Genomic DNA, 12,778 nt, shown 5'->3' with positions numbered 1-12,778 from the left:
GGATGAACTTCCGGGTGCTTTCCTCAAGAACTTGACCTAGGCCAGAGGTAGAAGAAAAGAGACACAAGGAAGAACTCTGCTCTAGATCTCTTTCTTCATTGATCTCAACAGGTTACAGGTTTTTGCATACAAGGTCTCTACGTCTCATACAGGTCATGCCCGCGATGGGGTGTGCCCCCTCTCCTTATATAGGGGAGAGGGTGGCTTACAGGGGAAGAAACCCTAATGGCATCTTTGAACAGACAAACTACTTTACAAAGTTACTTTAATCATAGGTGACGCCGGTATCTTCTTTAATCACGGAGGCTGACGTCCTCCGGTTGCTTTTGGCGTCACCTTCCTCTTTGGCGTCAGGGCTTCGTTTAAAGCTACTTTGCTTAGGTCACCCTTGTCCTCTAGCTCTTGAGAGAATCTTTGACCAGTCCTGCCGACGTGCTACAGTGCACTTCTTACCGGCAGTCCGGTGTCTTCTTAGCTCATACCGGTATGCCTCTCTTTGGGGATACCGGTAAGATTTACTTAGCCCAAAAGCTTATCCGAAATGAACTTCAAACCGGTATCTTAATGGCTCGACCATCCGGTTTGGCCTTTGGCATACCGGGGTCATCCCCCAACACACCCCCCACTCTCTTCTCTGGTTCCCCTCCACGGATCCATCTCACCTTTCGCCATCCAAGTTCCCAACCTCCGAAATAGCCGGCGACCAGGCGGTGCAGAGCTCGAACCTGGAGGCGTCGGCGAGCTCGGAGTATAGCGACCCGAGGCGGTGCACGGAGAAGTACTTCGCCGTCGTCAAGGCAGCAGGTGCGGCGACTAGGGGAGGAGCAGTGCCTCGATTACCGAGGGCACGAGCGAAAGGGAGCAGGCGAGCGGCGGGAGTCGGGGCCTGCTCGAGGCGGCGCTGGGGAGATGGGTTCCATGGGAAGGAACCCGAGCGAGTAGGGTCGGTTTTTTTCTTAACGACGAAAAGGGTAGACGGGCCCTTATCTCTTTTTGACTCTCTCGCGACTCTTTTGCACAGCGGCGGCGCGGCGGGGAGGAGTCTTGCGGACCTCGGCGACGACGCCGCTTCCGTCGAAAGCCATCGGCAAGGTATGTATCACCCACCACCCTCCCCCCTTTACGATTCGTCCCAGCCCCTTACGCTCTGAATCCTGCGTGATTTCTCACCCCCTCGACCAATCCGAGTGTGCTGGGCTCATCTCCGAGGGCTCCCCCTAAACTTTGTCGTGCAAACGAAATTTCAGATGAGATTGGTCGGCTTGACGGGCGGGATCGCGTCGGGGAAGAGCACCGTGTCCAGCCTCTTCAAATCCTCCGGCGTCCCTGTCGTCGACGCGGACATCGTGGCTCGGGTAAGCTCTATTGATCTATACACGGGGATCTTGATTCTATCTCGTGCCTCTGCAAGTCACAACTATGCTAGTTGTATTATTATACAATAGTAGTACACATGTAGCAACTTTATTACTGTAATACAGCTTTACATAGTAGTAGGTAATTCCATGCCAATACACGTTTTATTGCGTTGATATTAGATCTTCTCCTCGCCCTGATAATTTGATGGAAGGAAACACGTGCTACTCATTTAACTTTGTAGCAGAGTTTTACAACACAGAACAAACAACTCCGCTTATCTTTATATGGAGGGCAAAGGGCAGATACAATGTCTCACGTGGGAGTTTTGTTTATCCCTAGCAATACCCAGGGACTCGCACGAACAAAAATCAGAGCTGGGAGTTATGTCAGCCTGTTAAGAAATGCGTTCTTTGTTATGCAGTGTTGGATTATGTGATACGAATTCAGAATCTAATCCTGGCTTCAGTAAATGTAATAAGGTCTGCATGCTGTAGCCAAAAATGGTAGATGTCGAGAAAATAGGTCTTCTCATTTTGTCGCTATATATGGATAAAACAAGCTCGCGACATGCTGTAGCCAAAAATGGTAGATGTCGAGAAAATAGGTCTTCTCATTTTGTCGCTATATATGGATTAAACAAGCTCGCAATTTGCTAGCGTAGGATCAGAAGAGGGAAAAAGAAAGGAAAACGAACTAACAAGCCACGATTAAGGCCATGCATTGCAGAGGTCCAGAAATACAGCGGGCGGAGCAGCAAGTTAAGGCCTTAAATTCCAAATCCATTCGGTCTAATACGTACTCGGAATCTGGTATCATGAATGTCTTACCATAACTCTGATACGTCTGGAACAAAAGTAAATGAAACGACATTAGCACAATGACTAATATGGCGTTATATTGATCATGTCAGACATCGGGTCTTCATGGGGATATATGAATGCGAACGGTGTCACGTTATAAAATACAGTGTTGTCACAACCCAGATTGTGGAGGAGATAGTTGTGTCTTGTGAGAGGTGGGAGGATGGGGGGTGAGGGAATTTAGGCTTGGGAGCCAGGGGTAGATCATACTGTAGGTGAAACCTCCCCTTTTCTCTCTGTTTATTTCTTTGATAGCCATTACACGGGTACTGCCTGGCTTATATAACAGCCAGCCGACAAGAGATCGAAACCGAGTCAACTAGGACTCCTGATTCTAAACATATTCTAATACTTCCAAATTAAGCAAACTATCAAATCCTAAGATAGGAATGTTTAGATCTGCTATATTATTCTAAATTTATTCTAAAACTTGCAAATTAACGAAACTAACAAATCCTAAGTTTGGAAGGTTTGGATCTGATGTATTGCTTGCCATGCGTGACATCACTCCCCCCTTCGACAAGCAACTAGCTGGAAAGAGGACTAATCTGCCCAAGAAGACTCAGGAAGCGGTGCTTGTTTCCAGCAGGTTAGGTGCCTCCTCTTCGGCATCTCAACTGGCGATAGCCGCATTATTGGCCACCTATTTGGCAACGCCACTGTCTCCTTGGGACTTGGGAGGAGCTGTGAGTTCTGGAGTAGACGGCGGTTTAAGAAGTTCTCCTCGTAGTCGTTGACAACCCTGATTTGACACAAGTTCTTGATCGCCGCCAGCTGGGTGTTCTGGATTTTAGGCCCGAAACACGGGTTCAGCAATGAACTGAACTTATCCCAGGGCGGTGCGCCGGGCTCAAGCTTGAAGCGGAGGAACCATAGCGATGCTCGCCCAGCCAGATGATAGGATGCGAGCCACACCTTGCCACTTTCCGGTGTACCCTGCCCATCAAAGAATTGCTCAACATGAGTGAGCTATGGCAGCACATCTGCTGATCCATCAAAAATGGGGAATTCCAGCTTATGAAATTTCGGTTTCCACTCGCTGATACCCTCTGGATCATAGGAGAGACTTCTGCGATGGTTCTTCAAGTCCTGAGCGGGATCCTCCTTGTTGCAGGTCTAACTAGAGCTGCCTTTCTCCAGGCGTGCAATGGCAACCTGGTTGGCTGCGGCCTGCTCCTTGAGGTCGGCAATGTTAACCTGGTTGGCTGTTGCTGCTCCTTGAGATCTGCAATGTCCGCCTCAATCTTGTGGAGGAAGGTACTCTGCAGGCCCTCTATGATCTCCTTCCTTTCAGCAGCAAGTTTGGTCTTGAGCTTCTCATCAAGCAGCTTGGAGATCATTGCTTCCTCAAAACAAGACACGGGCGGTTTTTACGAAACCTCTTTAAGCAAGGCGATACATGAAGGAACCAAAAAATACAAGAAGATAGAATGGGAAGAAAAAGCGCGAAACAAAGTTCATTATTTACTCAATATGTTAGAAGGAGCAAAATTAACAGATGCCGGAGCTGCTACAGTTGCTTTCTAGTTTACGTTGTATTTCAAAGAAGGAGTTGAGTTCAGTAAGGGAAGCCATGGATGTTGGTGATGGGGACGCCATGGATAGCCGCGAGAGATGGGAGGTGGGAGGACGGGGGTGAGGGAGTTTAGGCTTGGGAGCTAGGGATAGATCGTACTGGAGGTGAAACCTCCCCTTTTCTCTCTGTTTATTTCTTTGATAACCATTACACAAGTACTCCCTCGCTTATATAACAGCCAGCCGATAAGAGATAGAAACCGAGTCAACTAGGACTCCTGATTCTAAACGTATTCTAATACTTCCAAATTAAGAAACCTATCAAATCTTAAGATAGGAAGGTATAGATCTGCTGTATTATTCTAAACGAATTCTAATATTTGCAAATTAAGGAAACTAACAAATCCTAAGATAGGAAGGTTTAGGTCTGATGTATTGCTTGTCATGCGTGACAGTGTTTTAAGGTGTTACCTGCATCGCAAACCACCGTCAATTGAGCGAACATGTTCTGAGGTAATTATGTTTGCATTATTGTCATCACTTATCATTAATGTCTATGGGATGACAAAAAAAATCAACAGCACCACATTGCCATAATTCCTGGTAAGGCTAGTAAGATGTGAGGTTAATTATGTTAGAGTTGGTGCTTTGACCAGCTGAGCATATACAGCACTTACTTTTCATGATTTAAGAATTAGTTTCTTGACTACAGACTGCAACACATGCTTATCACTGTATAGACTTATTATGTGTTATGAGATCTCCCTAGACGCTGTGATGAGTGACTTGATTTTGGTATGACATTTATGCTGATTATGGATACATGTATTTACAGAATGTTGTGCAGAAAGGTACTGGAGGCTGGAAGAAGGTTGTGAAAGCTTTTGGGAATGACATTTTGTTGGAAAATGGTGAAATTGACAGAGCTCGCTTAGGTCAGATTGTTTTCTCTGACCCAGTGAAACGAAAACTTTTAAACAGGTATAGTTTCTGTTAACATACATATTTCATCTTTTTTTAAAATTCTATTTATTTGAGTGACAACCACTACATGATTACTACTTTTGAAAACACCTATTTATTCTCGCATATCTCATCTTGTTCCGATTTCTAGAAAAAAAAAATGTCATAAGTTTGCTCCCCATTCAGTTCACATTAACTGTGCTCATAGTTTTTTAATTTATGTTTCATATACTGATGATGAACTTTGATGAAGCCGATGGATTAACAATACTAATTATTTTATTTTATTTATAACACTGCAGTAAGATTATATAATATGATACCGATTTACATTCTGTTGCATTCTTATAATTTTTCCTTGAGATATCAAGGTTACTTGTTTGTCAAAATTATGCTTGTATCCTGACTACATTTTGGTTTCTTAATTGTGGCTATTTTCAGTCTTCTGGCACCAAATATTTCATTTGGTATATTTTGGGAGATACTAAAACTGTGGGCAAACGGATGCACGGTTATCGTCGTCGACATCCCACTCTTGTTCGAGACAAAGATGGACCGATGGACGAACCCTGTCGTTGTTGTATGGGTGGATCCCAAAACACAGATGGAGAGGCTCATGTCAAGAGACGGGTGCAGCGAAGAACAAGCTCAGAACCGGATCAACGCGCAGCTTGCGCTGGACTGGAAGAAGTCCGAAGCCGACATAGTGATTAACAATTCCGGCTCACTGGATGACACGAAACAACAGTTCCAGGAAGTGCTGAAGCAAGTTTCAGGTCCATTGACATGGAAGGAGCGCTTGATGTCAAGGGATGGCCTTCTCTCTATCGTTGTATGCACAACAGCAGGGGTTTTACTTGCTCAGAAGAATCTGCTATGATCTTCGTTAGATGCTTAGGATTTGACTAGGTTAATTGGTTGAAAATTGTGAAGTGTGGCTAGAGATTGAACATTAAACCAGCACGATTATAGTTGTGTTCAACATTTTGTATTCATGCAGCTACTGCTGAAATTTTGAGCACTGGAATAAATTTTGTAAGTGATTGCTTGTGTTGTCTGTGTGTTCTGCATCTGTATTCGCAACGGAAGCATTAATTGTTTAGAAACTGGTTGATACGAGAGAATGCGGTAATATAAGCTAGGGTTAGTAGTTGTGTGTGTGACATATAATTAAATAAAGAAAGGAGTCCACATAATCCACCTAACTATTGAGTTTTGAACGCTACCCCCCTAACTATTAGCCGGAACAAATAACCCCTAAGTATGCAATACTGGCCAATTAATCCCCTCGGGCCCTGATGGCTGTTTTGATAGGTGGTTTTGTCCATGTGGACAGTGGTATTAGGCCGAACCGCCTCGCGATGTTGAGGTTCATCGTCGCCGCCGTAGGTTGAATCCACACCTCGCTGCAAGCCTGGAGCCTCGATTGAGCACCTCCACAGCTTCTCTGAGCGCTTGCTGCTCCGTGGCGCTGTTCAGCGCGCTGAATCTCGCCGCCACCGCCATGGTCGTTCTGAGCTTTGATTGAGCACCACCGCTGGTGCTTCGAGCGGCCCCTGCTCCATGGCGATCTCCAGCACCAGAACATCGGCGGCAAGGTAAGTCTGCAGCCGCGATCTTCTTCTTCCCTCCCTGTAAGGGACAACTTAAGGGAATTTCCTTTGGTACTCTGTAGCCTGTACTTGTACTGCATAACAACGGCCAATTCAGTGGCATGGCCGAAAGTAATTGATTTGTGATGTCTGCAGATTCAAAAACAATTAGCAGACATCTCCGTCTATGTGTACAGACCATGCCCTGCATCTGACTTAAGAATCAATCAAACTAAAATTCCCAGGTTATTTCAAATATCTTAATTCATAAGTAATTCGCATAACCCTTTTTTTTTTGACGTAAGAACACTTATATTATAATAAGCAGCAGACCGCCTCATTAAAAACCTTCCAGTCCCCTTAGGTACCCTGGTAAGGAAAAGAGTGCGTAAGAAACCTGCCGCCAAGAGATTACACAGTGTTCATACATTCCGCAGTGATCAGATCCCGGACGCAGTCAGGGACTGAGTCACTCATACAACCCGAAAAGCCAGATTTTCCTAAATGTGCTAGAACATGAGCAACACCATTATGACTCCGATCCACCTTAGATAAGGAGATGTGGCTGAAAATCTTCAAAAGTTCCCGGGCCTCAAGAATCGTTGTCCATTCCGGAGCATGCACCATCGTATCGTCCGTTATCACATGCACCGCCCAGGCGCCCAAGCACAATCGGACTCCAACACAGCAGGCCAACGGCGAATGGCGATCAGATGTCGAAGGCCTTCTAGGCATGCGATGACTTCCGCCTCTTGTGCACTTGCGCAGCCAGTAATTGGCTTCCAAACTGCGAGTATAGGCTGTCCCAGATGGTCACGGATTATGACACCAATGCCCGCCATTTTTGACATAGAGTCCCAACCTGCATCAACATTAACCTTAATAGAGCCAAATGGAGGGGGTGACCAGGAAGCCTCCTTAATCAACGCCTCATCCCCAACCCTAGTAAAAGAGCGGTGGTAATTCACGAGGTATGGTACAGAGGCAGAGACCGAGGCCTTTCCATCCCCGTGCACGATATTATTACGGTGATGCCAGGCCCGCCACAGCAGGAATATGATCATGGGTCGCTGGTCCTTAGTGGCATTACCCAGAAGCGAGAAGATCCACTCGTCATGATCCTCTTTGAAGGCGGACTCATCTGGGAGTGACCAGTGCACACGTAACTCTTCTCGGAGAGCTCGAGCCAGTGTACAAGCAATGAGCGCGTGGTGTGAGTCTTCAGTCTTGCAACCACATAACGAGCAGGTCGGATCCACCGTAGGAATACGACGGTTCAAGTTCTGTTTAGTTCCCAGGGAGTCCGTAGCAACCTTCCAGGCAAAAACCCTGAGCTTCGGTGGTACAGCGGCTTTCCAAACGAGGTCCCAAATTCTCCGTTCACCAGAAGGGCCGGCGCTTGATTGTCCACCAGAGAGAGAATGGAGCCTAGCCTGCAAACCAAGACGATACGCAGACCGAACACTGAATAAGCCATTGTGCTCTCCACTCCAGGCTATGAAATCGTCAGTCGCACGAGCAGATAATTTGATGCCGAGAATCACATCAGCATCATGTGGCAGGCAGCACTCGCGGACGGCAGCCTCGTCCCACGATCTGGAATCTTGGTTAATAAGTTCCGAGACCCATTTGCGGCGCGAAGACCCTCTTCTCCCATCCAGTTTTAGAGCTCCCGGTCTAGGAAGCCAATTGTCTCGGAAAATTTTAACACTGGAGCCAGTACCAATACGCCATATGATACCCTCCTTCAAAAGATCAAGGCCATGCACACCCTGCCAAGTATGGGATTGGTTTTGGATGAAGGCCGTGTCCAGTAGATGACCAGAGGGGTAGTATCTGGCTTTGAGCAATCTCGCACAGAAGCTATCAGGGAAGTGAATTAGGCGCCAAGCTTGACGAGCCAGCAGAGCTTGGTTGAACACGTGGAGATCACGAAAGCCAAGGCCACCATACCCTTTAGGCCTAGTAACTTTATCCCAGGCCAACCAATGCATTTTCTTTTTATTGGTCTCATCACCCCACCAGAAGTCGCGAATAATGCGCTCCAAATCTTCAATTAATCCAGCGGGGAATTTGAACACTCCCATGGCATAAGTAGATACCGACTGAAGAACCGACTTGATCAAAATGTCCTTTGCTCCTGATGACATATATTTGCTAGACCAGTCACTAGCATGTTTAGAAAATTTTCCTTTAGTCGACTTAAATTTCCCCTTACTCATGCGACCATCAGGAACTGGCAGTCCAAGGTACTTCTCTTCAAAGCAGGTAGTATCATATTTCAGAATCCCCTTGATCTGCTCTTGCACCACATCCGTACAGTTAACGCCATACATGATGGAACATTTACCCAGGCTAACCAGTTGCCCTGTACCTTGTTCATATGTGTCTAGGATGGATTTGATGACATTTGCCTGATCCACTGAGCCCTCAAAGAATAAGAGACAGACGTCTGCAAATAGTAAGTGAGATATACCCGGGGCTCGTCGACAGATATGCAGCTCATGTAAGGACGTAGCCTCAACTTCCTTCCGAATAAGACAAGACAAACCGTCAGCGACAAACAGGAACAAATAAGGCGAAAGAGGATCACCTTGGCGGATGCCGCGAGATGGGGTAAAGGGGTCCAACATATTTCCGTTAAAGCGAACTGAATATCGAACGGTGGTAACACACGCCATCACCCACCGAATCCATTGACTGTGAAAGCCCAACTTCGCTAAAACCCCTTCCAAATGCCGCCAATCAACACGATCATAAGCCTTAGCCATATCCAACTTATAAGCACAAAATTTCTTCCGAGCAGCTGAACCCGTTTGAATTGAGTGTATGCACTCAAAGGCCATCAGGGCGTTATCAGTAATAAGGCGACCAGGAATAAAAGCACTTTGTGAAGGCGAAATGATATCCTGGAGAATAGGTCTCAATCTATTTACCAAGCACTTCGAAACCACCTTAAAGATTACGTTGCAGAGACTTATAGGGCGGAAGTCCTTAAGAATTTCAGGGTCATTTTTTCTTTGGGATCAAAACAATAGCAGTATCGTTTACTTCTTCAGGCATAATACCAGTAGCAAAAAACACCTGAACAGCGTGAACCACCTCTTCCTTCAGAAGGTCCCAATTTCGTTGCAGGAACCGAGCAGGAAAACCATCTGGTCCGGGGGCCTTGAGGGGGCCAATCTGAAAGAGGGCATCGCTGATCTCCTTCTCTGTAAACGGTGCACAGAGTTTATCATTCATCTCCGCATCGATGCAAGTCCTCATCGTATCAATGACAGGGGCCGTCTAGATAACATCCTCTCCAGTGTATAGCTTCTGGAAAAAATCCCTGGCTAAATTTTCCATCTCACCCGGATCAGAAGTCCAAGAGCCATCTTCCCTTTTTAATCTCCGAATCTTATTCTTGCGCCTCCTCCACGACGCACGCCGGTGAAAATACTTAGTGTTGCGATCACCCTCGCGCAGCCAAGCAATCCTGGAACGTTGCATCCACATGATTTCCTCCCTATATAACAGCTCATCCATTTCCTTCTCCAAACCGATGCGGGCTGCAACACTCGCATCATCAGTTAAGGGACGCAGCTCCTCAAGAATAATACGTTTTCTCTCAATTTCTTTCGGTATGGATTTGAAATGGGTCCTGCGCCACCGTTGGAGGTTATTCATAACCTCGTTGAAAGACTGTTCAACTGCGCCCAAGTCGCTGCCAGGGATGCGCCGTGACCAGGCTTCCTGTACGGCTGCCGCCAAGGAAGGTTCACGTTCCCAGACCACTTCGTATCTTCTTATTGGCTTGTTTGATCTACACCCGTTCACTTCATCCGCCGAGAGCAGAATTGGGCAATGATCCGAGCGAGATGATGTAATATGCCGCAATCTATGTTCCGCATAACCCTTTATTTTACGAATAGTGAGAGGCTAAGTTTTCTTATTCAGACTTACGGCAACATGATCATTGGAAGCAATGTGAAGTGTTCTCCTCTGAATCGACTAACTGCAGTGGACTCTCTTGGACAGTTACCATGCACTCTCTTGAACAGTACACCATCATTTGCTGATTTGATTTTTCCGATAGAAAAAATAAACTCACTGTGGCATCGATCTATTGATTGTTACGGGAAAACATGGACTCCAATTCAGTGTTCTCCTTTGCATCGGACTGGACCTCGCTTTTGTCTACAGGAGAGAGGAGCAGAGCGGCGCGGTGCAGGAACTCGACCAGGCCATGCCGCCCTCAAATCCTCAAGAAGTGTCGCCGTTCATTGGCCTCGTCGACGGGAGAGGGAGCAGAGGAGCAAGGAGAGGAGCGAAGTGGAGCGGCAGTAGCGAATCGGAGAGAGGAGGTTCAGTGCGGCTGGGTGCGACCAAAGTGTTTTGATCGGACAAGGTACTGCCTGGCCTAATACACCTGTTCATGTGGATAAAACCACATATCAAAACAGCCATGAGGGTAATTGACTGGTATTGCATACTTATGGGGTTATATGTCCAGTTAATAGTTAGGGGGGGTTAGCGGCCAAAACACAATAGTTAGGGGTTATGTGGACTTCTTTCTTAAATAAATAAATCATACTAAGTGAGTACTTTGAATATTAATAATTTTATTGATATGATAGATAAAATGGAAAAATAAATTTTTTGGAGGTAACAACACTTGGCGGAAAAATACAGGATTAGAATGTCCTGCATTTTGTTCAAAAAAAATGCCCTGCATTCACATACAGTTGGTCCATTACTATGTGATGATCCAAAGTTCCAATTGTAATTGAGTTTTTTTTAATACAAATAAATATATTATAGGAAAATAAAATGAGATACACAATCAAGCAAGGGGTATAAAATATTTGTCCTTGTGGATTCTAGAGGACAAAACATATTTTCCATCATTTAGGAAATTCAAGATATGCAAAATAAGGAGATCCTAGCAATTAAAATAACCGATGATCTCTGCAAAAATACTCGTAGCCATAGCCGCAGAGTCTGCTGTCTATAGCCGTAGCTTGCCTGGTCGGTGTCATCCAATTGTTTTGCAAAACAAAAGGCTGCCATCTAGCTGGTCGACGTACTAGCTAGCTAGGCGTAGGACTGGACGGCTGGTAGGACATTGCCATGGCATGGCCCTGCGATATGGAGCAGCGCGCCGGTGTCAGTGTGTTTTTGGGACTTTGCAGTGTTGGGGCACGCATGCTTGACGTGCTGCGACTCGGTGCTGCTGCCACAGATGCTTGACGTGACAATGCACGAACTGAACTGTGCAGTAAAAATTCATTGCATTCACCCACTTCAATTTTACTACCACCACCAGCTCCGGCTCGTCTCGTCTTCCTCCCCAAGCCGCCTATAAAACGCGCCGTTCTCCTTACTGCCTGGCTATATAACGGAGGAGGAACATACCACGAGATCTATCCAGCCCACTCTAGCTATCCTCTCTCTTCTGAGCAAGAAATGGCGCCAGTGATAGCAGATTTGAGTTTCGTGGAGGGAGAGCTAAGGAAGCCGACCCTCTGGGGGTCGTCGGAATGGGTGTGTAGAGAAAGCACGTCGCCAGCCGACCGTGGATCTCGGCACGGTCTACGGCTTTACTATGCCATCCATTCCAATGATTCCCAGGCGCTCCTTCCTTGGCTTGTGTCCTTTCAGCTGTTTTCCGGTGTGTGAGCCAGCACTTGCCAAGTTGCTAGTTCTCTTTAGCCAAACAAAGTTTATGTAGTTTGGCCAGCAAGTTTGGGTGTAGTAGACTAGTAGCTGGCTGCTAGTGCAAGTTTATGGGTTTTAACAACTCGCAAGCAAAAATGATGGCAAATCTTGTACTCTCCTTCCCTCCGTCATAGTTCGATGTTTTATTGCTTGAGAGTAAATAGTTCTTTTTTTTTTACCGTATATACTTCGGTGAGTTCATATACAAGAAACTACTCTGTCAAGTGATTAGTTCTTGTCCTGAAAACATGGAAAACAAAAGAGGATCTCAACTCGGAGCTCCCTTTTGTTGTAGGGAGCCTCGTGTTTGTGTCATTTTTCCGATGTGCCAGAAATTGCTTCTCTTTCACTTTTGGGGGAAATTAAGTTCGTTTTAGTGGATTTTTGCCCGTTCTCAGTTCTCTGTGCTGATAAAATGACTTGCAAAATAATACTCCAGTATTGAGTAGTAGTAGTAGTACAGTTGATGGTGACCATTATATCTTCAGTTCCTTAGCATCGGAGCTGCCGAAGTCAAACATGGCAGCGTCCACCGGCTCACCGCCGCATCGGTGTTCTCATTTCATGGCCACGAGACGGCGTCGACGTCCCTGCCGATCTGCAGGGTCTTGCGGTGCACGGGTGCCCATCGGTGGTGCCGACGGCGGCAGCGGCCGCAGCGGAACCAAGTGTCGGCGTCCGCACCCTGGGCACGGCTCTGGCTTGAGCGACCCCCGGCATGCGGCGGCGGTGGCACCGATCCCTCCCGCTTTCCGTACACACTAGATGCTTCACGTTTGCCATTGCGAT

At 46.5% G+C, this 12,778-nt stretch overlaps 1 protein-coding gene and 1 long non-coding RNA gene across 3 annotated transcripts; both read left to right on the top strand.

The window, feature by feature from the left end:
• Window positions 1-583: 583 nt before the first annotated feature.
• Window positions 584-5,750, top strand: LOC127334405 (dephospho-CoA kinase). 2 transcript variants are annotated; one of them, XM_051360853.2, is made up of 5 exons: window positions 584-938; window positions 1,022-1,092; window positions 1,248-1,355; window positions 4,570-4,715; window positions 5,139-5,750. In XM_051360853.2, the coding sequence occupies exons 3-5, from the start codon at window positions 1,248-1,250 to the stop codon at window positions 5,575-5,577; spliced, it is 693 nt and encodes a 230-aa protein (XP_051216813.1). In that variant the 5' UTR covers window positions 584-938; window positions 1,022-1,092; the 3' UTR covers window positions 5,578-5,750. The 2 variants fall into 2 exon arrangements, with proteins under 2 accessions (XP_051216813.1, XP_051216812.1); XM_051360852.2 differs by having other exon boundaries at window positions 584-943.
• Window positions 5,751-6,007: 257 nt separating this feature from the next.
• On the top strand, window positions 6,008-12,338 carry LOC127334406 (uncharacterized). Its single transcript, XR_007872152.2, has 2 exons — window positions 6,008-6,295; window positions 10,475-12,338. It is a non-coding gene; the product is annotated as an uncharacterized lncRNA (long non-coding RNA).
• Window positions 12,339-12,778: the final 440 nt, after the last annotated feature.

The sequence above is a fragment of the Lolium perenne genome, chromosome 6 (assembly GCF_019359855.2).
Source record: "Lolium perenne isolate Kyuss_39 chromosome 6, Kyuss_2.0, whole genome shotgun sequence".
NCBI classification, from domain to species: domain Eukaryota; kingdom Viridiplantae; phylum Streptophyta; class Magnoliopsida; order Poales; family Poaceae; genus Lolium; species Lolium perenne.
This window is presented reverse-complemented; position numbering and strand designations above follow the sequence as displayed.

Bases quoted from the DNA above. Each gene is read 5' to 3' on its own strand.
- LOC127334405 (XM_051360853.2), top strand. From the start codon at position 1,248: ATGAGATTGGTCGGCTTGACGGGCGGGATCGCGTCGGGGAAGAGCACC. The intron at 1,356-4,569 runs GTAAGCTCTATT...ATGTATTTACAG, and splicing joins ACGCGGACATCGTGGCTCGG to AATGTTGTGCAGAAAGGTAC. The intron at 4,716-5,138 runs GTATAGTTTCTG...GGCTATTTTCAG, and splicing joins AAACGAAAACTTTTAAACAG to TCTTCTGGCACCAAATATTT.